Here is a 24,230-nt window from a genome sequence, read left to right on the forward strand (position 1 = left end):
ATGTTCACGTTTATACATTCACATGTTTACACATTTACATGTTCACATGTTCACATGTTCACACGTTCACACGTTCACATGTTTACATGTTCACGTTTATACATTCACATGTTTACACATTCACATGTTCACGTTTATACATTTACATGCTCACATGATTACATGTTCACACGTTTACATGTTTACACGTTCACATGTATACACGTTTGCATGTTTAGATGTTTACATGTTTACACAATCACATGTTTACACATTCACGTGTTTACATGTTCACATGTTTACGTGTTTACACATTCACATGTTTACGTGTTTACACATTCACATGTTCACATGTTTACATGTTTGCATGTTCACGTTTATACATTCACATGTTTACACATTCACATGTTCACGTTTACACATTTACATGTTCACACGTTTACATGTTCACATGTTTAGATGTTCACGTTTATACATTCACATGTTTACATTTACACATTTACATGTTCACATGTTCACACGTTTACATGTTCACACGTTCACATGTTTACATGTTCACGTTTATACATTCACATGTTTACACATTTACATGTTCACATGTTCACACGTTTACATGTTCACACGTTCACATGTTTACATGTTCACGTTTATACATTCACATGTTTACACATTCACATGTTCACGTTTATACATTTACATGCTCACATGATTACATGTTCACACGTTTACATGTTTACACGTTCACATGTATATACGTTTGCATGTTTAGATGTTTACATGTTTACACAATCACATGTTTACACATTCACATGTTTAGATGTTTACACATTCACATGTTTAGATGTTTAGATGTTTACATGTATAAGGGCGGCACGGTGGTGCAGTGGGTAGTACTGTTGCCTCACAGCCAGAAGGTTCTAGGTTCGATTGCCTTTCTGTGTGGAGTTTGCATGTTCTCCCCGTGCTTCCTTAAAAAAAATACATGCATTATCATCATTGGTCACTCTAGATAGGTGTGACTGTCCAGGTCGTACCCTGCCTTTGCCCGTAGCTGGGATAGGCTCCAGTACACCTGACCCTGCATAAGGGACTAAGTGGTTGAAAATGGATGGATGAATGGATGTTTATGTTTACACATTCACATGTTTATTCACATGTCATGATGGTGTGTCATTCCCAGTTCACTCTCCTCATTCATTCTAAATAATGTGGCATCACAGTGGAGTCAACAGACCGGGTCGGGTCAGGTTCGGTTTCTGTCTCTGACTGTTCGTTGCTGATTGTTCATGTTTAAACATCTGCTTTTTCCGTCCCAACAATCGAATCTTCTGCAGCTTCTGTCCACTGGACTCAGTGAACAAAAAGGCTTCAGTCGTGAACGACCGCCAACAAACTGACAGACTGTTCATGAGCAGGTTCTGCTGGTGCATCGTTAACCGGATGGAGACACAGCAGCCTGTCGCAGCGCGTCCTGGCTGAATCATTTTCGACTGAACTCTGAGCGTGGCGACACCGTGATGACTGACTGACGGGAAAAAATGCTGATTTCAATGATGACACATCAGTGTTTCACGTTGGCGAGGACACGTCTGCAGTTTAAACCACAAGCTGGTTTCATGCTTTACTGTAACATGACGTCATCTATCAGCTCTGTAACATTCCTCACTATTAAATCAGGTCCTCCTCTGCAGATACAAAGATTTAAGCGTTTAGAAGAGATCCTTCACTGTTTCACGTCCAGTGTCCTCTGCCTTTAGCTCCAGGGCCCACTGCTTCCCCAGGAGGGTTAATGTCGAACTCAAGGACTCACCTGGAGCTGGAAACGGGCTCAAACTGGGCCGTGTGCTCTATTAACTGAGCTACCAGGCCGTCAGCTTCCACTCATCTGGGTTCAGCTCGAGTCACAACATCGAGGCTTAACTGGTCACCGTCTCATTTTAAATCTGACCTTTTCTCAAGCCACAAATAAACTGGTGAGATGCTGGACAATAGCAGTGAAGGTCAGCAGTGAGCTGGGAGTGGAGCAGGTAGAGGCTGTGTGCGAACCTTTGCTGCCTTTTAATCTAAAAACAGAAAACGAGTCTCAGAGTTGACAGGACCTGTCGCTTGTGGCTTTAAATATTCAGGTACAGAGTTATTTTTACTCTGGTGTGAGAAGAAGCGCACAATCAACGCTCAGTATGATTTAAAGGTCACTCAAACAAGCTGTGTTAGCTCTGGAGAAGGCAAACAAGCGCACACAAAGCTCCAGACGGTGGATAATGAACGTGGGCAGCGGCTCGGCCGCCTCATTAGCATCCGAGCAGAAGCTCCAAACCCTGTTAATGAGCTGTTGGAAGCTTCTCGGCTCCGCTGGTGGTGTGAGTGTCCACAGCTGTGATCACGCTGGATCTGACCGAGGTCTGGTGGAGGTCAGCTCCTCAAAGGCGCTCTGTCTGTTCCTCCTCCCTCCTCGCGCCTCACTCCTCGCTGTGCTCCGTTAACCTCCTCCCTCTCTCTGTTGCACCCTCCTCACTCCTCATTCCTCCCTCCTCATTCCTCCCTCCTCACTCCTCATTCCTCCCTCCTCATTCCTCCCTCCTCGCTCCTCCCTCCTCATTCCTCCCTCCTCATTCCTCCCTCCTCATTCCTCCCTCCTCACTCCTCATTCCTCCCTCCTCCCTCCGTCTCCTTTAACCTTCTCTGTCCTCCCTCCTCCCTCCTTATTCCTCCCTCCTCATTCCTCCCTCCTCACTCCTCATTCCTCCCTCCTCATTCCTCCCTCCTCATTCCTCCCTCCTCACTCCTCACTCCTCATTCCTCCCTCCTCCCTCCGTCTCCTTTAACCTTCTCTGTCCTCACTCCTCCCTCCTTATTCCTCCCTCCTCATTCCTCCCTCCTCGCTCCTCACTCCTCGCTGTGCTCCTTTAACCTCCTCCCTCTCTCTGTTGCACCCTCCTCGCTCCTCCCTCCTCATTCCTCCCTCCTCACTCATTATTCCTCCCTCCTCGCTCCGTCTCCTTTAACCTTCTCTGTCCTCACTCCTCCCTCCTTATTCCTCCCTCCTCATTCCTCCCTCCTCACTCCTCATTCCTCCCTCCTCATTCCTCCCTCCTCGCTCCTCCCTCCTCATTCCTCCCTCCTCATTCCTCCCTCCTCACTCCTCATTCCTCCCTCCTCCCTCCGTCTCCTTTAACCTTCTCTGTCCTCACTCCTCCCTCCTTATTCCTCCCTCCTCATTCCTCCCTCCTCGCTCCTCACTCCTTGCTGTGCTCCTTTAACCTCCTCCCTCTCTCTGTTGCACCCTCCTCGCTCCTCCCTCCTCATTCCTCCCTCCTCACTCATTATTCCTCCCTCCTCGCTCCGTCTCCTTTAACCTTCTCTGTCCTCACTCCTTCCTCCTCGCTCCTCACTCTTCGCTCCTCATTCCTCCCACCTCGCTCCTCGCTCTGTCTCCTTTAACCTCCTCCCTCTCTCTGTTGCTCCCTCCTCCCTTCCTAAGCGAGTCATGCACTGACAGCGTGGACCCGACGTGACGGCTCTGCCAAAGCTTCATATTACAGCTGCACTCGCCTGCAACAAACCACATGAGCGGCCTCATCCCTGCAGGAATAGCTCCCGACCCCGCTGACGGTGGAGACGGCTAAAAGTGTGCACGCATGAGTCTGCAATTCAATACCTGGCAGGAAGGAAGGAAGCGCACCAATGGGCTGAGCTGCAGCCATAGACAGCGAAGAATGGAATCTGTTCATATTCGTCTGCTGAGCTTCACTACATGTGACCCAACGCCTGAGCAGGTCCCTCCAGCTCAGAGCGAACCTGCTCCACCTCCAGACGCAGCGATAACAAGTATCGGCTCCAGCGGCGCATGTGATGTGATGCGGAGCCCTTTGGGTTTCCTTCGTCTGATGTGTCTGAGCTTTGAGGCTGAAGCAGCAGCGTGTAGTGACCTCTGTCAAACAGCCCCAGCGCTGCATTTGTGTTTGTGCATCAGGTATCGAGTGATGTGGCTGCAGAGCCTGAAGCCACAGCATCAGCGTCTGTTGGTTCCATTTAATAAAGCGCTGCTGACGTCAGGCCTTTTATTAAACACAGGATGCTGATGCACATTCTTTCAGCCCATTATGTAACAGACGCTCTCCAGGGAGCGCTTCGCTTCTGTATAAGGTCGGTGTTAGTGGTGGAGCCGGACGAGGCTTCACAAACACTTTACTGGCGTTCACCCACGCCAGCAAGTTAAACGCAGAGTCAAGTTTCCACTAGTCCTCCTTAAAACCACAAGCTATAAAGGCATCGCACGGTTTTATCATGTGTGATGACCAGTGCAGGAGCCAGAGGCAGCTCCTTTCTGCTGCATCGGAGGAGCTAAAGGCCACAGGCTCAAGGTCCAAAAGCAAAAGCGCCAGACGTCAGGGTCCAGTCATGAGCACAGGAACCGCCCCTGCAGGTTCTGTGCCTGGACGGGAACAAGAGCAGCTTTGTTGGAGCCTCACAGAGGCTGCTGTGTCGCTGAGCCCTTTTAAAGTCGCTCTAATCGTCATCATCTGTCGGTCTGTTCATGTGAGCGCATGAAGGGTGACCGATGACGCTGCAGAAGCTGCGTCGCCTCATCAAATCCTAATCACTGCACAGCAGCAGTGTTTGTGAAACAATCCTGAGTCCTCATTTCTCTGTTTTCTAAGCGGTGGAGAAGCAGCAGATGCTCCTCGTCTGGACTGGAGCTGGCGGCGCGTGCTTCGAGGCTCCTCACACCACTTCCCTGACTCTCACCTTTGCTGATCGTGTTCTTGCTTCCTGATTCAGACCCGTCTGGACCGTCAACATGTCATGATCAAGGGCGCGTTCCACCTGGAACATTTGTTACATGTGTGGGCTGGGTTCCAAGGAGAGCTTCACTCCGATGCACTGACTTGTGTTTCTCACTGCAGGTCCAACATTGGGGTCAGATGCAGCTTTTCACCCTGTGCTCCACATTGTGACCGTCAGACTTCCTGCTGTGATTGTGTGGAGATGTTTTCATCCCCAAGAACAAAACAAGCTGAGTTCTAGTAGGATCTGGACCTGGATCAGCTTATGGGCAGTGTGGCAGCTGCCATCTGCCCACAGATCAATACAGAATGACAGGTTAATCAGTAAAACTGATCACACAGCACAGACTCTCCCAGCAGCTTATGTTCTGGTCACACGCCAGAAAAAGAACAGCTCTATCTCATGACCTCTGACCCCTAGAAAAAACAGCGCCGGTCAATAGAACATGACAGACTGTCAGGATGTCCATGAGGCCTTGGGACGTCTGCGTATGTACACACACATGCAGGTCCATGTCAACAGGAAGTTCAGCCACTGCTCTGCTGCGCTTTCTCCTGTTCTCTCCTGTTCTCTGCTGTGTTCTATGCTGCGTTCTCTGCTGTGTTCTATGCTGCGTTCTCTCCTGTTCTCTGCTGCCATTTCTCCTGTTCTCTCCTGTTCTCTGCTGCGTTCTCTCCTGTTCTCTGCTGCGTTCTCTCCTGTTCTCTGCTGCCATTTCTCCTGTTCTCTCCTGTTCTCTGCTGCGTTCTCTCCTGTTCTCTGCTGCGTTCTCTCCTGTTCTCTGCTGCGTTCTCTGCTGCGTTCTCTGCTGCGTTCTCTCCTGTTCTCTGCTGCGTTCTCTGCTGCGTTCTCTGCTGCGTTCTCTCCTGTTCTCTGCTGCGTTTTATGCTGCGTTCTCTGCTGCGTTCTCTGCTGTTCTCTGCTGCGTTCTCTCCTGTTCTCTGCTGCCATTTCTCCTGTTCTCTCCTGTTCTCTGCTGACAGTAAACATGTTACTCATGTAAAGTATTGAATAACGCAGATCTGCTGCGCTGAGCGAAGGGAAGCTCCTGTTTTCCGACCGACCGACCACTTCTACGTGAGGAGAATTCATCGAAACGAAACCCACAGACCCGGGTTTGTTTTTGTGACCCCGTCGACACCAGATGGGACGTTTCTTTCTCTGCATCCTCATTGCATCAGTTCGGGCTCTGCATTCTCGGCTCCATTAATGTTTGACCAGTGTTGAACTGTGAGCTACTCGTGACTCCGGCTGCACATTTCTCGCTGATGAGGCCGGTTCCAGATGTCGAAGAAGAACGGGTTCAAGTTGTGCAGGGCCCCTCAGACTCAATCACAGCATTAACACAGCGTTAGCACAGCGTTAGCACAGCGTTAGCACAGCATTAGCCTTCTGCTTCATTGATTGATGCATTTACCAAACACAAAGCGACCATCGACGCATATGGAGCTGCTTCATACACAATTGGAGCTTGAAGGCGGTTCGCAGTGATCCATCAGGAAATTACTGGTATTAAAGGAATGTGGAGCCATGAGCAGCTGGAGGGATGAGCTGCAGCCTAAGGCGGGTTGAGCTCAGGACCAATGTGGGTTCAGGTTTTCATTTTTTTGCTCTGAACCCCACACTGAGCGTCGCCCAGGACTGAGCTATGCACTTAAAATGAAAAGAAAAGCTCCAAACAGCAGCAGGCACCTCTTCATCACAGGCTGCTCCTCCGTTCAAAGCTCGGGACTCGTTCTGGATTTAAAGGCTGGAAAATTGGTCACATTTGATCTTTTTGCCCCCAACACAAACGAGAGTCTGTCAGTCATAGCTGGGATGTGTGAAAGTGTGAGACACCAGAAGCTCTGCCTGCACTGAAGGAGTTAAAGTTCATCCGGCCTGAGGCCTTTCCTTTTCGCATGTCAGAGAGAGGAAGAAGGCATTTTCCTCTTAATATCAATCCAGCATGAAGGAGAGAAAGGGACACGTCTGCAGGCCAACGAGGCCTTTCCTGCTTTCACCATTAATCCACATTCACACACACCAGGTTTTTGCAAATGATACACATACGCATCCTCCCACAGACACACAGCTGTGGAAGCACCGCTGTCTCCACAGCCGCTGGAACACGAGCTCCTGTGACCCGACACGTCACAGGACGTGGTTCTGACAATGGGAAGGTTGATTTGACTCAGCAGCTCTCTGTGAACAACTTACTCTTATTTGCTGTGATGCTTTGCTACTTTTTTGTTACCTGCTTCCTGTTAGCATTTCAGAATAAAAGTCAAAAACTTGAAGCCTGGACCTGCTCCGTCCTCATGAAGGAGGTTCAGGTGTGTGTCTGTACAACAACAGTCAGTGCAGGTGGAGTCCAGGAAGCGTTGCTCCCTCTTCTCCGCCCACAAAGGCTCCTCCCACCAAGGCCCCGCCGGCCGAGGCCCCGCCCACTGCTTCCATGTCGACAGCCATGTTTACGCACATTAGAGTGAGATGAAATGATGCTGCTGTGTTTACAAACACGCCTTATGTAATCGTGGACGTCTGATCATAAACAGAAGCGCTGACTTCAGTTTGGACGTGTTGTCGTGTTGTGGCAGTAACTGTGTGCTGTGCAGTTTTATAAATGCTTTTATAGTGAAGCATTTCTCTTGTTGTGCGGTGATGGAGCCACGAGTCGCAGACGTTTTAGCACAAATATAGAAATTTATTTCAGAAGAGAAAAGACATGAGCTACACACACGCTAAACGCTGGACTTCACATTGTGAAATCATGGATCTCGTCTCACTTCCAGCCTCACACACTCTGCACACGTCGCACAATTGCACTTTACAAAAACAAGAGGGTGAAATCACGTACAAGCACAGAACTTCTAAACGTGTTGTGTTTCCATCAGTCACGTGCACAGTCTTTCCACGTCTAACACATCTTTTATTAGCAGCTTTGTCCTCATCGAACACGTGCAAGTCAGTGGAGAGAGAGGAAGGCTGCACGGCTGCTCACACGCTCCCTTCAATATGAAGGACTAATCAGGTCCAGTGCTCAGTGAACACACATGAACACAGCAGATCCCTCCGACCCTCACATGAAGTGGGTCAGTTCCGCACGTGCAGGTGTGGACGTCCTCTGCTGAAAACACAGAGGGCGCCGGTGTCAGCCTCCGGCTGCGGCCGGGTCCGCTCTCACCAGTACGGCACCGCGGTGTCGATGTGACCCCAGCTCTGCCAGCCGGGGAAGAGTCCGCTGGACATGCGCGGGCTGCCGAACTGGTCCACCTCCAGCTCCAGCAGCCTCACGCCGCCGCTTCTGGGCTCTGCCGGCTTCTTGTGCTGAGTCTGAGTCTCCAGGTCCTGTCCGTTCCAGCCCACGTGCTTCAGAACGTAGTTTTTACCGTCGTTATTGTCCCAGAAGCTCTGGCCCTGGACCTGGAAGCATATGCAGAACTCGACCCGGTTGTGCGGCGCTATGAAGGCGGGCAGCTCCAGAACGAAGGAGAAGGTGTCGGTGTCCTGGCAGCCGTAGACGTTGTTCATGAAGGTGCACTCCACGTCCGTGTGGCTGCTCCACGAGTCAAAGGTGGCGCGAACCTGCACCGACTTCTCAAACCCAATGTTCCGGACTTTGATGGTGCCGGTCAGCGAGCGCTCCTGCAGGGAACAGTTCTCCAAGCAGACCGAGTTCTGGATCAGACGGTTCCGGAAATCCAGGTAGTCGGCGGCGGGCTGCTTGAAGCCCAGCGCCATGCTGCGCACCGGGCTGATCTTCAGGTCCATGGCGGCCGCCTCCAGGTCCGTCATGTCGAACTGCAGCTCCTCGGCGGCGCCGCCGCCGCAGCGCTTCTCCTCGTAGGACTCGTCATCGAACTTGGAGAAGACGTGGATGGCGGTGAGGGACATGCCCTTCATGTCGGCGAACACCACCCGCTTCTTGCCGGCGCTGCTGCTCCAGCCCTGGCAGCGCCGGCCGCTGAGGCACGGCCGCAGCGGTTTGTACGGCGGCTGCTTGTGGCCGCGGCTGGACTGGTTGACCCGGTTCTTGGCCCGCTGCAGCTCCTCGTAGGAGCTGAGGAAGCCTCGCAGAGGAGGCGGCGAGTGGCTGATGTAGAACCTCATGGCCACGTCGGGCATCACGGGGCCAGGCATCGCTGACGGACTGAAGGAGCGGAGCACACTGGGGGGAAACAACACACCTGCTGCCTTCACAAAGCTCCGGTTCCACGTAACTGCTCCAATCAGCAGTGACAACACCTCAACGGGCAACAGGCAACGACCAAACGCTTACCTGGCTGCACTCATGGAAGAGAAAAAGGAGCCGGAGCGAGCGCTGGGAGGAATGAACCGCGCCGCTGCGATGAGCTTAGTCCCGTTTGACCTTTCAGTCGGTCGGAGTCGCTCTGTTGCCGTCACTCCCCGCTGCTTCCTCCTCCCTCGGCTCCTTCCTGCCTTTCACTGCCGGGGTTGCTCAGCACTCACAGATTTCAACTGCCACATAGAGGCCATTTGCATATTCTGTCATATGGTGGATGGAGCAGCCAATGGGAAGGGGCTGAAGGTGCTGGTGGAGCCAATGGGGCCGTGTTTGACCTGGCTGCCGTCCAGCTCGGGGGGCGTGTCGTGGCCGCGGGCCTCCAGCCTGCGACGCCGCAGCCTGTTGGCTCAGCTGCTATTTGAGAAACATGATGGACCCCTGCTGGTGCGTCCGACATGAGCTGCAGCATAACAGAGCGCTTCATAGGCCACGGACTCTTTCATAACATGACAGGGACTCCCATAATGCATCTCCAGAGGGCTTTTTTATAGTAAAGCCACTGTGCTGCATTAAATCCAGCACCAGGACGCTTTAACATGCACAGAATCATGAGGAATAACTCACACATGTGGCTTAAACAATTAAAACAAACCATCTTAACTCAACTTCACGCTGACTTACACCGCTAATAAATCTCTATCAGTCAGACTCTTGTTCCTCCCCGGCACCAGGAAGTAGGTGACAGGTGGCTGTAAAAGGATTTCAACTTCAGGCCTTATTCATCAAACAGAGAACAAACAGAGAGAAATGAGGCCACACACATTTCTCTTCACACATAGTTCATATTGAATTTATTTTGAGCTCATCAAAACTGAAGAGGTCAAAAGAGTCTGCGTTTGTTACAGCTCAGTGGATTTTACCTTAATCAGACAAATGGCTCATTAGTAAAGTGGTCGTTAATCTGTGACTCATTAACACAGAATCACCCAGTGTTTTGGTGCCTCGTTATCTACAGAACCGAGTGTCCTATGAAATGGGACAAAACAAAGTTTCAGAAGAAGGTCCTGTTCAGATTCTGTCGGTCAAAGCTGCTGTGGCCTCCACTTGTTGACAGATTTGCTATTTTTAAAGTTTATTTGCTTTATTGATCTTCAGCTGCAAGTTAAACATTAACGGTAAAACCAGTGTTGGATGTTCAACTCCACGTCTGAATGAAAAATAAAGTTAAGATCAACCTGTGAAACATTTGTTTGAGTCACAGTAAACACAACTATTATTACTGTTATAATAAGCAGTAAGTCTCAAAGATGAAGCTGCTGGTGGTGCTCTTTAAATCAGAACAAAGCTCCACTCCTCATCCACATCCGTGACCACTGCTCATCCCCACGTTTGAGGCCGTTGCTACTAGACTTTAATGTGTGATTAGTTTCCTTCCATTAAAACCACAGTGCTGCTCTGAGCCTCTGCCGTCCATCACTGAGAGGATGTGACCCCTCAGGCCCATGTGCTCCTCTCCATCCACAGAGACTTTAGACTCGATCCCTGAACACGCCACGTTCACATGATCGTAGTGAACACAGGCCGTGCCGTCAGCACCGCCGAGGCTCATCAAGGCCAAACGGTTGCATCAGAAAACAGATTTCTACACAGGCAACATCTGCACCAAGAGAAAAGCTAGTGATGAAAATGGACATTTAATTTATGGACTGGCTTCAGTTTAAACCTTTCTTTATGTGGAGTCTGATGGCTTTCAGTTGTGTAAGGTTAAACCTTAAATGCTTGAGTTAATGTTTGTTGTGAATTGGCGCCATAGAAATAAAACTCAGTTGAATTAAATTAGTGAAAAATGAATCTGAGAAAATCTAAACATGATGAAATTAGTAAATCTCTGTATGTATGTAAGATGTTTGTGAAATAATAAAAGGGACAAGGTGAAAAGCAGATAAACAATTAAAACACAACAGTGTTTGGCATTTTTAGAAAAATCAACCAGTCCATAGTATTTATTGAACCACATTAATGAATAAATAAATGAGACAGAGGAAGAGAACTCTGTAGACAAACACAGAGGGTCTGATTTATATCAGCGTCCATGTCATTGGTTGCAGCCAATAGGATCACTCTAGAGCCACCGACATGAGACTTACAGCATCAGCAGCCAATCAGGACTAGCCAAACGCCTCAGTGGAGGGAGAACCGGCTGCCGTCAGGAAACCAGGACGGATTTGACTGACGGACAGGAAGTAGCAGTAACAGACACTGGGTTTGGTAGCTTTGAACGGGTTCTGTTATCCTTGTCTTTGACCTGTACGTCTGTATCACATTGTTGGAACCTGTGTTTGTCTTGAGTCAGCGACTGAGCGATTCATGGAGTTATTAAAAGTTTACGTTGCTTGGAGATGCGTGGTTTAAGTGGATGTATTCCAGGTTGTGTGTGTGTGCGTGTGTGTGCGTGCATGCGTGCGTGTGTGTATTTTTTTAAGCTCACAGCTCCAAACTTAACCACTTTTTTGTTTCGAGCCTTTGAAGTGAGTGTGACTGGTTTGGGGGTGAAGGCGGGCAGCGGGGGGTGTATTTACAGGTGTCCACCGACCCAAAGGGATATTTTAACCCAGGTCACAAAGGCTCAAGCAAAAACATTTACTGCCGGCACCATTTATTATTACAGCCTCCATCCCACCACACCAGCCCAGAACTGGTCCCACTGACCCACATACTGTCAGGGCTCGGGCAGGCGGCGGACCCACATGCACAGCACGGAGGCGAGATGAATATTAGACACGGGTTTATTCACAAGGCAAGGTCATACGGTCCAGGTCATACACAAGAGGGTCACGGCAAAAATGCAGGCAGGGATCAGGCAAAACTCACGGTCACTTAGTTAGTCCAGGGTCAGGCAGGAAACGACGGTCAAAGCAAACGGGAACAAAACACGGGGAACACGGAACACGGGAAACTACAAGACACTCAGGAACCTCACGAACTCAGGGAACTCGGAACACTCAAGAAACACGACAATCTGGCGGAGAACTAAGGACACAGGTGGTGGTTAAATACACGGAGACTTGATTACCGATTACAGACAGGTGAGGTGAATGAACTAGGGAGTGAGCAATGAACTGACAACGGGAAGTCTACAAAATAAAACAGGAAGTAGTGTGACAACAGGACATGGCGTGAAACATGACAAACAACAGGACATGGCGTGAAACATGACACATACACAGTCAGCTGGCGACTCCTAGTCCTCAAGTTATATATATAAATCCAAATAATTATGAAACGAGGGTGACAACAGCTTTAGTGGCATCATTCATTCAACATTCTTCCTTTAAAGCAATGTTTGTTCCATTGTGTTAAATTTGAAAGAAGACAAACAAAGGAAGCAGCACATCCATAAAATCACTGTGATCACAGTGTAGGTGGGATGAAGCTGAACAGGAGACGTTTTAAGTATCTGTTTCCTGCTATACTCATTTTTAACCATTAGCCTCCTGTTGTTGTATAATTATGGAGGGCGTATAACGAAGCAGTTTGCAAATGAAACGAGGATTTAAAATAACGAACAGCACAGTATCTACTACGTCCCAGACACCATGTCTGTCTTGGTTTTCTGCATTTCCTCCTGCTCAGGATCTTTTTCAGGAGTGAGGGTTGGTGTTGGGGGTTGTTTTGCTTCTCGTGAGCCCATTTGTCGTCAGTTATGGGCCTTTCAAGCAGCGCTACGTTCCACTTTTTGACGTCCAGTTTGGGCTGAAGAGAGAAACTAAGGGTGCGAAGTGTTTTCTGAGCCAACACAGGTGTAGACTTTCCCAGTTCAAACCAAACTCTCTCTATTTGAAAACATAAGGATCTGAGTGATCTGGAGGCAGCAGTAGAATCTGAGAGACACTGAGAAAGACCTTGTGACACTGTTGGCACCGCTGAGTCCTGGGCTGCCAGCTGGCGCAGGTTCTGTTCATGTAGCAACCACTTCATGGCCTGCAGACAAAGGTTATTGGTCTGGGATTGGCTGGCCACCATCACACGCTGGGATTTCTCCTAAGACGCTGACAGCTCTGTGCTTTTTATGACTCTATTTCCCACGAGCACTTTGTGAGAGTAAAAATAGCCACACACATCCAGGTTATTTAACCCACGAGGTGATCCAGGCCAGCTGAGGTACTGACAAGTCTACAAGTAATGAGTCAAAGCCAAGCTTCTAAAAGCTGCTCAGTGTCAGGCACTGGAGCAAACTGGATGTTGTATTAAGGATATTTCGAGTAGATTCTGTGTAAGTCTTCACAGCCTGCTGTCGTACGCTGCTGGAGCGGCCACAAGAAGACAGCAAAGGAAATAAACATGTAATAATACACACGTGTGGTACCGTCCTTATGCAGAATCAGAGTCACTGATCTGACCTGTTGACCTTGACCTTGCTCCAAATGCCTCCCAGTGACTGACAGTGGGGCCTTTAATTATTGACTTGACAGAGTTTTTGTGACTGATGACATAAATACGAATCGCCAGAGTCATTGAGGGTCACAGAGTAATCACAGGTTTAGTTTGGGTTAATTAAATATAGATAGTTGTGTTATTTAATCATTGACTCAAAACCTCCACATGTTAAGTGGAATCCAAATGTAGGTGGAAATGTTTGACTGAAATCCTCAGCTTCAGGATCACTTCCATGCATTTGAGAAGCATCATAATCTAAGGAGACACAAATGGAGCCACTTCTTCTGAATGCGAGAGTTGACTTTGCAGGTGTTTCTGAGCACCGCCACCTTTGGACCTTCAGACGTGGGGCTGCTATCGATGCAGAGCTTGTCTTTACTGTCTGAATCACGTAGGTAAATATTAGCAGCGAGATGCAACGCGTCTCATTGTCCCAATGTTTGTGTTGCTGGATAAAGTGCGACCCGGCAGCCTGCGTGCTCCCGCTTCCATTTAATGGAGCCTAGAGAGGTATTCGGCTGCTCCGGTTCTGTTGTCGTTCACTGCGCAGATACTAGGTTGCAAAATGGCCCAACATAACCTCTGCCACACCCCCGTGACATAGCAACGCAGCTCTATTCTGGGCTGAGCAGCAATTAGCCAACAGAAGCACGTTCACCTCACCTGAACCGGCTCTGGGTCCAACGCCTCCACAGCCTTCGCTCGCTCAGCGCTGCTCTGACTTTGACCTGATATCTGTTCCATGTTGAGTAAGTAGCCTTCAGCTTCACAGGCACTGAATACTAAATACTACTACTAATACTAATACTACTAAATACTACACCCAGCGCTTCACATGCATGTTTTAATGCAGTCACCTGCATTGAACGCCTGAAACCATCAAACCGAATGTTGTCAGAGAAATCATTAGGCTGTAAAGTGTCAGTGCCGATCAGCCAACAAACGCTGGCATCCAAAAGACGTCAGCGCTGAAAAGGCCTAATGAACCGACCGACAGCAGGTGTGGTCTGACAGCGAGGGAACCACGCAGCGGAACGCCAGCAGTCCTCACCCATTTACATCTGCACGACCCGTCGCAGCCGCAGCCCGGCGTCAAACGGAAAGGAACGTGGGAGAAGGGGGGGAACACGGGAGAACGTGGGGAACGTGGCGGGGAACGTGGGGGAACGCGGGGGAACGTGAGAGAACGCGAGAGAACGCGGGAGAAAGAGGGAGAATGTGAGGGAATGTGGGGAAACGAGAGGGAACACGGGAGAACGCGGGGGAACGTGTGGGAAAGCAGGAGAACGTGGGAGAACGGGGGGGATGCGGGAAAACATGGGGGGACGTGGGGAAACGTGGGAGAACGTGGGAGAACGGGCGGAGAACGTGGGAGAACGCAGGGGAACGCGGGAGAACGGGGGAGAACGCGGGAGAAGGGGGGGGGAGAACGGGGGGAACGCGGGAGAACGCGGGGGAACGTGGGAGAACGCGGGGGAACGTGGGGGAACGCGGGGGAGAACGCGGGGGAACACGGGGGAACGCGGGAGAACGCGGGGGAACGCGGGAGAACGGGGAGAACGGGGGGAGAACGCGGGGGAACACGGGGGAACGCGGGGGAACGTGGCTGACAGACGGACGGCGGCCTCGTCCTCGGGTCTGTGTGGCCTGAACCAGGGCCCACGCTCCGTTCAACACAGGCTGACACCTGTGCTGACTTTGAGTCAGTATTTATGATTTATTTGAAACTCGAGCTTGTGAAAACTCAACTTTCCATTGAGAACAAGGAGACGCTTGTTGTTTTACTGCATCAATGCAACACTGACCTCTGGTGATGAAACAGAAAGCTGCTGCAGATCAGTGACCTTCAGGTGGTTGAGACTAAACACACTCTGTAGTAATAAAACTAATAGAATGTTTCTCAACCGTTTTTAATGTCAACATTAGCTGCAATAATTCAGCATTAGGAGTAAATGCTGTCCAACATTACACAACTGTAGATTATTGGGTGAATCCGCTGTTAAACCTCCATGACTTCATTTACCAGTACCTTCAGGAGCAGATGATAAATATTACATTAAGTGTGTGTTCGCTGCTTCACTGAGCGCGTTTCTATTCTGATCCACACCAGCAGCGTCTTTAACATCCAGACCACCAACGTGAGAAAGACACAAAAGCTCCCTGACTTCATCCGCAGCCGCTGGAAACTCAGCTCGCTTGAAGGTGAGAGAGGAAAAATGAAGACGGTAGAAAATAGCGACCAGCAGCTGCCAGCGCCTCTCTGTGTCCACACGGGCAGAAAGCCAGCGTCCGACATGGGAGGTCCCAGCGTCCGGATCCACACGGAGCGGGCCGTGGACCAGCAGGGTTCCACCTCCTGCTGCAGCAGAGGATCCGAGGAACCGAGGAACTGAAGCCGCCACGCTTCAACAGGCTTTAACGAGTGTGTGTGTGTGTGTGTGTGTGTGTGTGTGTGTGTGTGTGTGTGTGTGTGTGTGTGTGTGTGTGTGTGTGTGTGTGTGTGTGTGTGTGTGTGTGTGCGTGTGTGTGTGTGTGTGTGTGTGTGTGTGTGTGTGTGTGAATTCACATCTCATCAGGCAGATTGTAACTTTTTCTGAAAAACACTGCGGAACTGAAAGAAGATGGTTTGTCTTTAACTGATTCCTTTTATTTACTTTAAAACCGAGTTAAACCTTTTGCAAAATGATATAAAAATAGAAAACACGCTGCTCACATCTAAGACGCACAAATTACAACCAACAGAAAACCACTTAGTTGTTTGTAAAAATATTAGTTTTACAACCCAAAAATTAAAAATCCCTAAATTGTCGCAGATGATCGTCGTGCCTTAATAAATAGTTATTTTAATTAGCGCTAGGCTCAGTTTTCATGAAAGTTCAGGAGCAAAAGACTTGTCATCATGTCGCCTCTGATCGTCCACTAAATCAGGATGTTTATTTGTTAGTCGGTCTCGACATAACATCGGATTCCTAGACAACAAAACAATTCATCGTACAACAAAGCTAATTTGAATTAGCACAAACTAAACAAAGCTCCATTAAACATTTCCAGAGTTCTATTTTGTTGAACCTGGAGCTGATTTTTTTTCTATGACTATGAGTTTGTGTCTAGAAATAGAAAGACGTCAAACGTGGGTTTATCGTAACCGTGAACTCATCTTTAATCAGAAACATGACACCAGGCATTGGAGCAAGCAGCTGCTCGATGCTCCTTTCTTCTTCTTCTAGATTGTGAAACCGCGCCGTCGTGGTGCAACAGGGAACTCAGCCCTCAAAGAACTTGACAAAGAAGGAGCAGACGGCGTTCCAGCCTTCGCTGCAGTAACTCTGCACCGGCTCCATGTCGCTGACGTAGCCCTGCTCCTGCTGCTCCTGCTGCTCCTGCTCCTCGGGCTTCTTCTTCTGCTGCTCCTCCTGCTCCTGCTGCTCCTCGGGCTTCTTCTTCTCCTGCTCCTCCTTCTTCCTCCTCCTCTCCGCCCTCCCTCCCTCCGGGCTCTTACTGGCCGCTGAGGCCTTCTTCCTCCCGCCCCCCCTCCCCCCCTTCCCCTCCTCCCCCCCGCTGCGCTGGGCCAGCTTCATGTGGGCCTCGGCTGGCGCCTTCTTGCAGGTTTTGGCCTTCAGAACCTTTTCTCCCTCACAGGCGTTCTGCCTTTTCTTCAGCTTCCCCACCAGCTGCTTCCAGTACTGGCTGGACTTCAGCCCGTAGCCCTGGCACAGGTCTGGTTTACCGGCGTAGCGACACCAGTACCTGATGAAGCAGAGGAAAGGTTTGTTTAAAGCAGTCAGTGTGGCCCGTGTCAGCTTGGCCTCCAGAACCGGGCTCACCTCTGCTCCCCGAGCACCCCGGCGCTGCAGTTGACCAGCAGGCTCACCAGGCCCTCGCCGGACGTGTGCCAGGAGCAGCGGTGCCCGTCCTTGGTGCTCAGCTCTCCAGAGACGGCCACGGAGCGGCTCCGCGGGCGCTTGGCCGGCGCCGCCGGCGCCGTCGGTGCCGCCCGGGGCTTGTCGGGCCTCCCGTGGCCAGACTGACGCTTGGCCTCTGGGAGCACAGGGAGGCAGAGGAGGAGCAGGAGCAGGGAGCAGCACGGCAGGACGCTCATCGTGGCTGGTGGGAGAAAACGGGAGCACACAATCAACCCTGAAGAGCAGCACAGGGGGTCAATGATGACGCAGCGTCTGCATCAGGCTGCGCTCGGCTCCAGAGAAGCCGCACTGAAACGTGCAGCCGCCGCATTCGCAGCGGCGTCCAGTCCATTCATGCAACGCTTCAGCAAGTTTGAAAAGACGAATGGAAGCGAGCGACAGGCGTTTCCATCCAGGCTCAGGGTTACGGACAGACGACGGAGAACCCAACACAAGATGGCGTCAGTTTAAAGGGGTTCTCCGCTGGTTCCAGGGCAGAAGCCTCAGGAACCTGTGCTTCAGCAGCTGAAGAGCTGCAGGTCAGAGCCTTAGAGAACAAGACTCAGGAACCTGAATGCATAAAGTCCTCCCACGTCACACATGAGGAACGTGGAACACGGAGGCAGCACTTGTTCTCCAGTTTAAATTCACTGAATTTAAATGTAAAAGTCCACTGCGACTCCTCACTGTCCGAACGCTGCTGTTACAGAACGTCTCCCTGCATTTCTACACGTTTAATGAACGTATGCATCAGCAATGAGCACCAAGAACCACCCGAGACCCGTAAGAACTGCACCAGGTCCTCCCTCCTCCACATCCGTCCCCCAATAAGTCGCAACGAGAGCAAAGCTTCACTCGGTTTGAGGAAGAAGGTTGGACAGAGTGTTCTTACCATGTGAGGCTCCGCCGAGAGTCGATGTGAGAATGTGGGGCCCGAGCGAGCGGAGGATAAAAGAGGGAAGATGGGGATAAAAGAGGAGGGCGAGGAGGGAGGGGTCCAGGGAACGAGCCCTCCCTCCCCCACCGCTGACAAAAGCTGTGTGTGTGTGTGTGTGTGTGTGTGTGTGCGTGTGTGCGTGTGTGTGTGTGTGTGTGTGTGTGTGTGTGTGTGTTATTGTGTTACTATCTGTGTGTGTGTGTGTGTGTGTGTGTGTGTGTGTGTGTGTGTGTGTGTGTCTGTGTGTCTGTGTGTCTGTGTGTGTTTGTGTGTGTGTGTCTGTGTGTGTCTGTGTGTAGGTCAGTGGTTCTACTACGTGGCTCCTGGGTGATGATGTAACGCTGGCGGTGGTTCCACAGGTGCTGCTGCCTCTGGGCTCAGTTCTGACGTCCTCCTCTATTCGACCAATCAGAAGTGAGTGGAAGTGGATGCCGTCCGTCTATAGGTTCATTTGCTGTGTAAATCCTGTATGTCACATGAGTGACGGTTTGACACTGAGCAGGTTCCAACGCCAGCGCTTGGTTTCAGCCTCAGCTTTGGAGGCTGCGTTACTGAAGGCGTCACACAAGACACAAGGTGCAAAAGTGTGCATTGTTCCAGACGTGTGTGAAGTGGGCTGAATCTGAAGATGGGAGGATGTGTGGATTCATATCAGATCATATCAGATATTTGTGTTGAAAAGCCCTTGAGGTCAGTGGTTGAAGAAGAATGCAGATGCTGCTGAGCTGCTTTTCTGCATAAATCCCCCACTTTTCCACAATTCGTGCTCTGTCACTTGAATGACTGTATGAAACAAGCGCTTCCACTGCCGTCTCTCCCTCCGTCACTGCGTTGGGTCCTCGGACGGATGAATGAGGAGAATCTTCGCTCTCCTCCAGGACAAAGGCTCCTGCAGGAATCTGGGTCACAGCGCGACCCCCCGCTGACTCGCTGTCATGGCCGCCCGGCTCCTTCTCATTCAGCTCAGGAGCCGCTGCAGCTCCGTCCCCACGCACGCTGCCAACAAGCTGCCGGCGAGGACGGAGGCTGTGAAAAACAAGTCAGCGGCAGTGAACGCGCCGTTCCGCCCAGTCTGGACTCATCAGGAACAAACATGTCACCTTATTCTGTAGAGACGGATTCAAGCTCCTCAAGCCACTAAACGTTTCAGTTGCACTCATTTGTTTATTAAAGCAGGAAAATGTAAAAAAAAAAAAGTTATGGTTTTAAAAATACATTTGTATCTTTTTCCACTGTAATTACAAATAATAATAATAATAATAATAATTAGTATTTTCGCCAGCAGAGGGCAGTAGGAGTCCAAAACAAGTGTAAGTGTGTGTGTGTGTGTGTGTGTGTGTGTGTGTGTGTGTGTGTGTGTGTGTGTGTCCTTGCGGTTACATTGGAGTGGGGCCCAAAATCCTTTTTTTTCCTACCTAGGTGGGGCCCTAATGTCACTTGTAGGGCCCTTTGGCTGGGCCCCACAACTTTAAAGGCCTTTTTGAGGGTCAAGATGTGATTTTAGGGCTGAGGTTAGAATTGAGTTTTGGTTCAGATTAGAGCAAAGGTTGGACGTCTGCCTTTAGCTCATGGTTGGAGTGAGGGGTTGGGAAGGCATTATGTCAAAGCCGGGGCCCCACTTTTATAGCACCGCAAGGCTGTGTGTGTGTGTGTGTGTGTGTGTGTGTGTGTGTGTGTGTGTGTGTGTGTGTGTGTGTGTGTGTGTGTGTGCGTCTATGTGTGTGTGTTATTGTGCGTGCGTCTATGTGTGTGTGTGTGTGTGTTGTGCGTGTGTGTGTGACCCTGTGTGTGTGACAGACTGCAGCTTGGGCTCCGTTGCCTCCTACTGGTCACTGAATGAAACCAGTGAACAGCACAGATTCTCCACAAGCACCTAAACATAGAACTGTTCCTACGGAGCGTTTGAGGCGGCGCCGGCAGTGGATCCGAGGACGGGTCCGAGGACGGGTGTGGTGGGAATTTTCCATAAAGAAGCAGATGAGAGAGTTGTCCTTTTGTGCGATTTATTGAAATAATAAAGAAAATAAAAATAATGGGGAAAGCAAATAAAAAGCATGGGTGTTGATTGTGCACATCAACAAACCAAAAACCAGCTGGGGAGATCAGTGCACACACCACGAAGGTGTGATGCAAAGAGCCCACGATCCTCAAGTTGCTTCTGCCTTTTAGCTTCTCTGTCCGACTAGGGTGGAATGTCTTTCTAACCCAATCAAATTACATGCACCATCTTCTCCCTGTCGCAGTGTGTGTGAAGATATTTACTTTCTCACACCTGCATCGCTGACGTCCAACTATCTGTGAGAAAGGAGCACCAAGTCTCAACAGACAGAGACACAACTCCCCGACCTTGGGTTTGGGAGCTAGAGTTGAGAGTCTATCAGGCAGAGACAAGCATTGAACAATGTAGGTGAAATGTCAAATGCATACAGTAAGACAAAACATAAGATTTTAATTGCAGAACATAAGTCATAAATCATATAATAACTGCATAGAAGTAAGGAAGAGACAATTTTTCCCATAACAACGGGTCCGCGTCGTGAACGCGTCTCCTACTGTGCGTGCTGCTCTGGAGGTCACTGCGTTTGCAGACGAGCGCTGATGACTCCGGGTCCTTGACGACAAACAGCGGCTTCAACAGTTGTTGAGAAGTGGCTGCAATCAGCGGCGCCTCGTCCTCGGCGCTGATTGCTGCTGATAATGGGTCCAGAGTGTGTCCGGGCCGCGTGCTTCAGACGCGCTGATGCTGATGCTGCTCCGCGTCTGTCGACACGTGCTGGAGAACAGTTCATCGGAGTCGTTTGAAGGGACGTTCAGAATAAAGGGATCATTTTATCAACCAACAGCTTGTTGAAGCTGTGGGTCATGATCGCTTCCATCTCGGCCCGGTTCCGTGTTCTGGTGTAGCAGATACACGTGAACACAGAACACTAAGGTTCTAAACGAAGCCGCGCGGCGTTAACCCTTCGGTGTCAGAAGCAGTGACGCCATGTTTTACTCCCGCGGTGCTGATACTTTGCATTAAAGAGAATATTTACACTATGAAACACGTGTGTGTCTGCTTTGCCTTCAGTGTGGGTTCGACCGTGTGGACGGACCAGCTGCACGGTCAGAGTGGCTCCTGCCCCTGGAACCTCCGGCCCGTTTCAACTCCAGCAGCGATGGAAGATGAAAGGAGCCGTGAACACAACACAGAACCCTCGGCCGCTCTTCTTCAGCTCCTCCGTCTCTTATTTGGTTTCTGGGACCTTTAGATGAAAACATCCACATCAGAATACGAGCCAGAACTCCATGATGTGTGCCGAGACAAACAGCTGTGACCCGGTCCGTTTCATTCCTCACACATCACACCACACTCATAACTAACCTGCATCACACATAGCCTCTCCTTTGACTCTGTTCACGTTCACGCTTCCCTTTTCCTCCCAGTGGAAACTTCTGTTTTAACTACGTCTGATCCAAAGCAAAAATGACTGAAGTCACTGAAATGAATGAGTTTGTTTTGGAAGATTTCCTGCTCGTCAACGCTTCATCACAGCCTGATGAGGACTGCTACGTTTCATTCGCTGAAGCTCCTGGGCTGCTGTACATGTTGGTACGTGACCCAGCTCTGGTTCTGTTCGTCTGGTTCCGTCTGCAGGGATGTGTGTGATAACTGGGTCTATCGGTTCTGATGAACCTGTCCAGGAATCAGTGCGTCTGTCTCCAGCTCTGCTGCCGAGGTAAACGGTGTGATCGTCTCCAGGGAGATCTCCTGGTGCTGGTGCTGGTGCTGGTGCTGGTCCTGGTCCTGGTCCTGGTCCTGGTCCTGGTCCTGGTGCCGGTGCCGGTGCCGGTGCTGGTTCTGGACCGTGGCGGGGAGCAGCTGCAGCCTGGCGTTAACCTGGGAACCGTTGGAGACGAGCGAGTCCTCGTCGAACCGCGCGCTCATGACGTCCAGCTGCTCAGAACCCACGTTGGCGCTGCGAGGGTTCTGCTGAGGCCCGGCCGGGACCAGCGTGTCCTTGTGGAGCGTGGTGTCGTGGTGGTAGGAAACCAGCTCGTTGCTGAGGTTCACAGCCTCCACCGCGTTGTTGGAGCACATCCTGTTGCAGCCCAGAATGGTGGCGAAGGCCCGGCGGAAGTCTGCGTTGAAGGCGTAGATGACGGGGTTGAGCGAGGAGTTGGCCCAACCGAACCAGACGAAGACCGTGAAGGTGGTGCCGCTGACACAGGGCGGGTCGCAGAACGGGAGGGTGCAGTTGAGGACGAAGAACGGCAGCCAGCAGAAGACGAAGACGCCCATGATGATGGACAGCGTCTTCAGAACCTTGGTTTCCTTCTTGAAGGACGACTTCAAGGAGGCCTCGTCGTTGGGCCGGCGCTGCTGCGGCCGCTGGTTCCGGTTCAGGCCGGGGCCTGGGTTGTGCGCCTGCTCAGCCGCCTGCTCCAGCGCCGCAATCTGGCGGATCTGGGTCTGAGCGATGCGGTAGATGCGCGTGTAGGTGGCGACCATGATGAGCACTGGGATGTAGAAGCTGATGAGGGACGATGAGATGGCGTAGGTTCTGTTCAGGCTGGCGACACAGCTCTGGCTGCTGTTGGTCCGGCTGCTGCCGCTGACGGCCGTCGCTGGCAGAACCTCCTCCGTCACCGGCCCCCCCCCCTCTCTGTGCCAGTTCAGCTGCACGGGGATGAAGGAGATCAGGATGGACAGGGTCCACGCGACCCCAATCATGACGAAGGCCACTCTGTGCGTCATCTTCCTCTCGTACTTGAAGGGGCTGGAGATGGCCCAGTACCGGTCCACGCTGATGATGCACAGGTTCAGGATGGAGGCTGTGGAGCACATGATGTCGAAGGCGATCCAGACGTCGCAAAACCGTCCGAACAGCCAGGTGCCCGTCACCTCCGTGATGGCCTCCCACGGCATCACCAGAATGGCCACGAACAGGTCGGACACGGCCAGCGAGATCACGAAGAAGTTGGTAACTTTGGAGCGCAGGTGTCGGAACCGGACCACGGCGGCGCACACCAGCGTGTTCCCGAGCAGCGTGGACACGATGAGCAGGAAGAGGATGCAGCTGATGAGGACGCGCAGCCCGCCGCCGCCGCCGCCGCCGTCCTCCTCGGAGCCCGTTCCGTCCAGCTTCGACAGAACCTGCGTGAAATTACTCCACGTAGTGTGGGTTTCCATTTCCAAAGAAAAAAGTGGCATCCACAGTCTAAGCGCTCATTTCTCCCGCTGCTGCCGATGCGAAGGGTCTGTCAATCAAAACAGAAAACGTGACTCAAGCAAAAAGAGGAAAATCCAGTTTGTGATTCGTAGGAACATCCACACATTTAGAGCCAGAACCGTCGCAGGACGAGCGCTCCGCGGTGTCCGCGTCCGTCCGTGTGAGTCCGAGTGGAGCCACGTCCTCGCGTGACGCGCTCCGACGCACCGGCAGGTGGAAGCTTCTCAGCTCAGGTAGATCAGAGGAGCGGTTCGGCTGTGATCCCCAACGAACGAGCCCGGTTCGGATCTGAACTGTGAGATACGCGGGATGCGTTCAAAGCGCGCAGCTGCTTCTGTTTGTGTTTGAGCAGAATAAGATGATGATAAATCATTCGGACCTCAGGCACGTCATAAAACAGCGTGCAAAAGAAATTCTTTTCAGTTCCGGTCCATTTTGGGGACCAGAGGTCGGTTTACTCCAGTCAGTAAGAGCTAGAACCGTCATGTTTTTGTTAAATACCAAATAGTGACTTATTATTCCACGATCAATACATTTAATGTGATGCATTACATTAAATAGCCTGGCAGCGTCAGACTGACCTGAGATCAGCAGCAGCAAGTGGTTCCAGCGGGATGAAGCGCTGATGGTTCCTGGGGAAACGTGGCAACCGTTTCCTATTTCACAATGATCCAATCATCATATTTCAAAATGTGTAAGGTCCTTATTAGCATTTGCCCAAATGACGCTTTGTTTCCTACCTTGAC

General features: G+C 50.9%; 3 protein-coding genes and 1 long non-coding RNA gene across 4 annotated transcripts; 1 reads left to right on the top strand and 3 right to left on the bottom strand.

Annotated features, from left to right (window-relative positions):
- Window positions 1–7,432: 7,432 nt before the first annotated feature.
- ppp1r3cb (protein phosphatase 1, regulatory subunit 3Cb) lies at window positions 7,433–9,222 on the bottom strand. The gene is made up of 2 exons (XM_029127415.3): window positions 9,029–9,222; window positions 7,433–8,917 (listed from the first exon to the last, which is right to left on the bottom strand). Exons 1-2 carry the CDS (start codon window positions 9,040–9,042, stop codon window positions 7,930–7,932), a joined length of 1,002 nt encoding a protein of 333 aa, XP_028983248.1. The 5' UTR covers window positions 9,043–9,222; the 3' UTR covers window positions 7,433–7,929.
- Window positions 9,223–13,935: 4,713 nt separating this feature from the next.
- On the top strand, window positions 13,936–16,068 carry LOC129603042 (uncharacterized). The gene is made up of 2 exons (XR_008692593.1): window positions 13,936–14,181; window positions 15,543–16,068. It is a non-coding gene; the product is annotated as an uncharacterized LOC129603042 (long non-coding RNA).
- Window positions 16,058–18,377, bottom strand: fgfbp3 (fibroblast growth factor binding protein 3). Its single transcript, XM_029127746.3, has 3 exons — window positions 18,227–18,377; window positions 17,257–17,536; window positions 16,058–17,179 (listed from the first exon to the last, which is right to left on the bottom strand). Exons 2-3 carry the CDS (start codon window positions 17,529–17,531, stop codon window positions 16,696–16,698), a joined length of 759 nt encoding a protein of 252 aa, XP_028983579.1. The 5' UTR covers window positions 17,532–17,536; window positions 18,227–18,377; the 3' UTR covers window positions 16,058–16,695.
- Window positions 18,378–19,468: 1,091 nt separating this feature from the next.
- LOC114842221 (D(1)-like dopamine receptor) lies at window positions 19,469–23,962 on the bottom strand. Its single transcript, XM_055502565.1, has 2 exons — window positions 21,636–23,962; window positions 19,469–21,516 (listed from the first exon to the last, which is right to left on the bottom strand). The coding sequence occupies exon 1, from the start codon at window positions 23,463–23,465 to the stop codon at window positions 21,930–21,932; it is 1,536 nt and encodes a 511-aa protein (XP_055358540.1). The 5' UTR covers window positions 23,466–23,962; the 3' UTR covers window positions 19,469–21,516; window positions 21,636–21,929.
- Window positions 23,963–24,230: the final 268 nt, after the last annotated feature.

This window comes from Betta splendens, chromosome 15, assembly GCF_900634795.4.
Source record: "Betta splendens chromosome 15, fBetSpl5.4, whole genome shotgun sequence".
Lineage (NCBI taxonomy): Eukaryota > Metazoa > Chordata > Actinopteri > Anabantiformes > Osphronemidae > Betta > Betta splendens.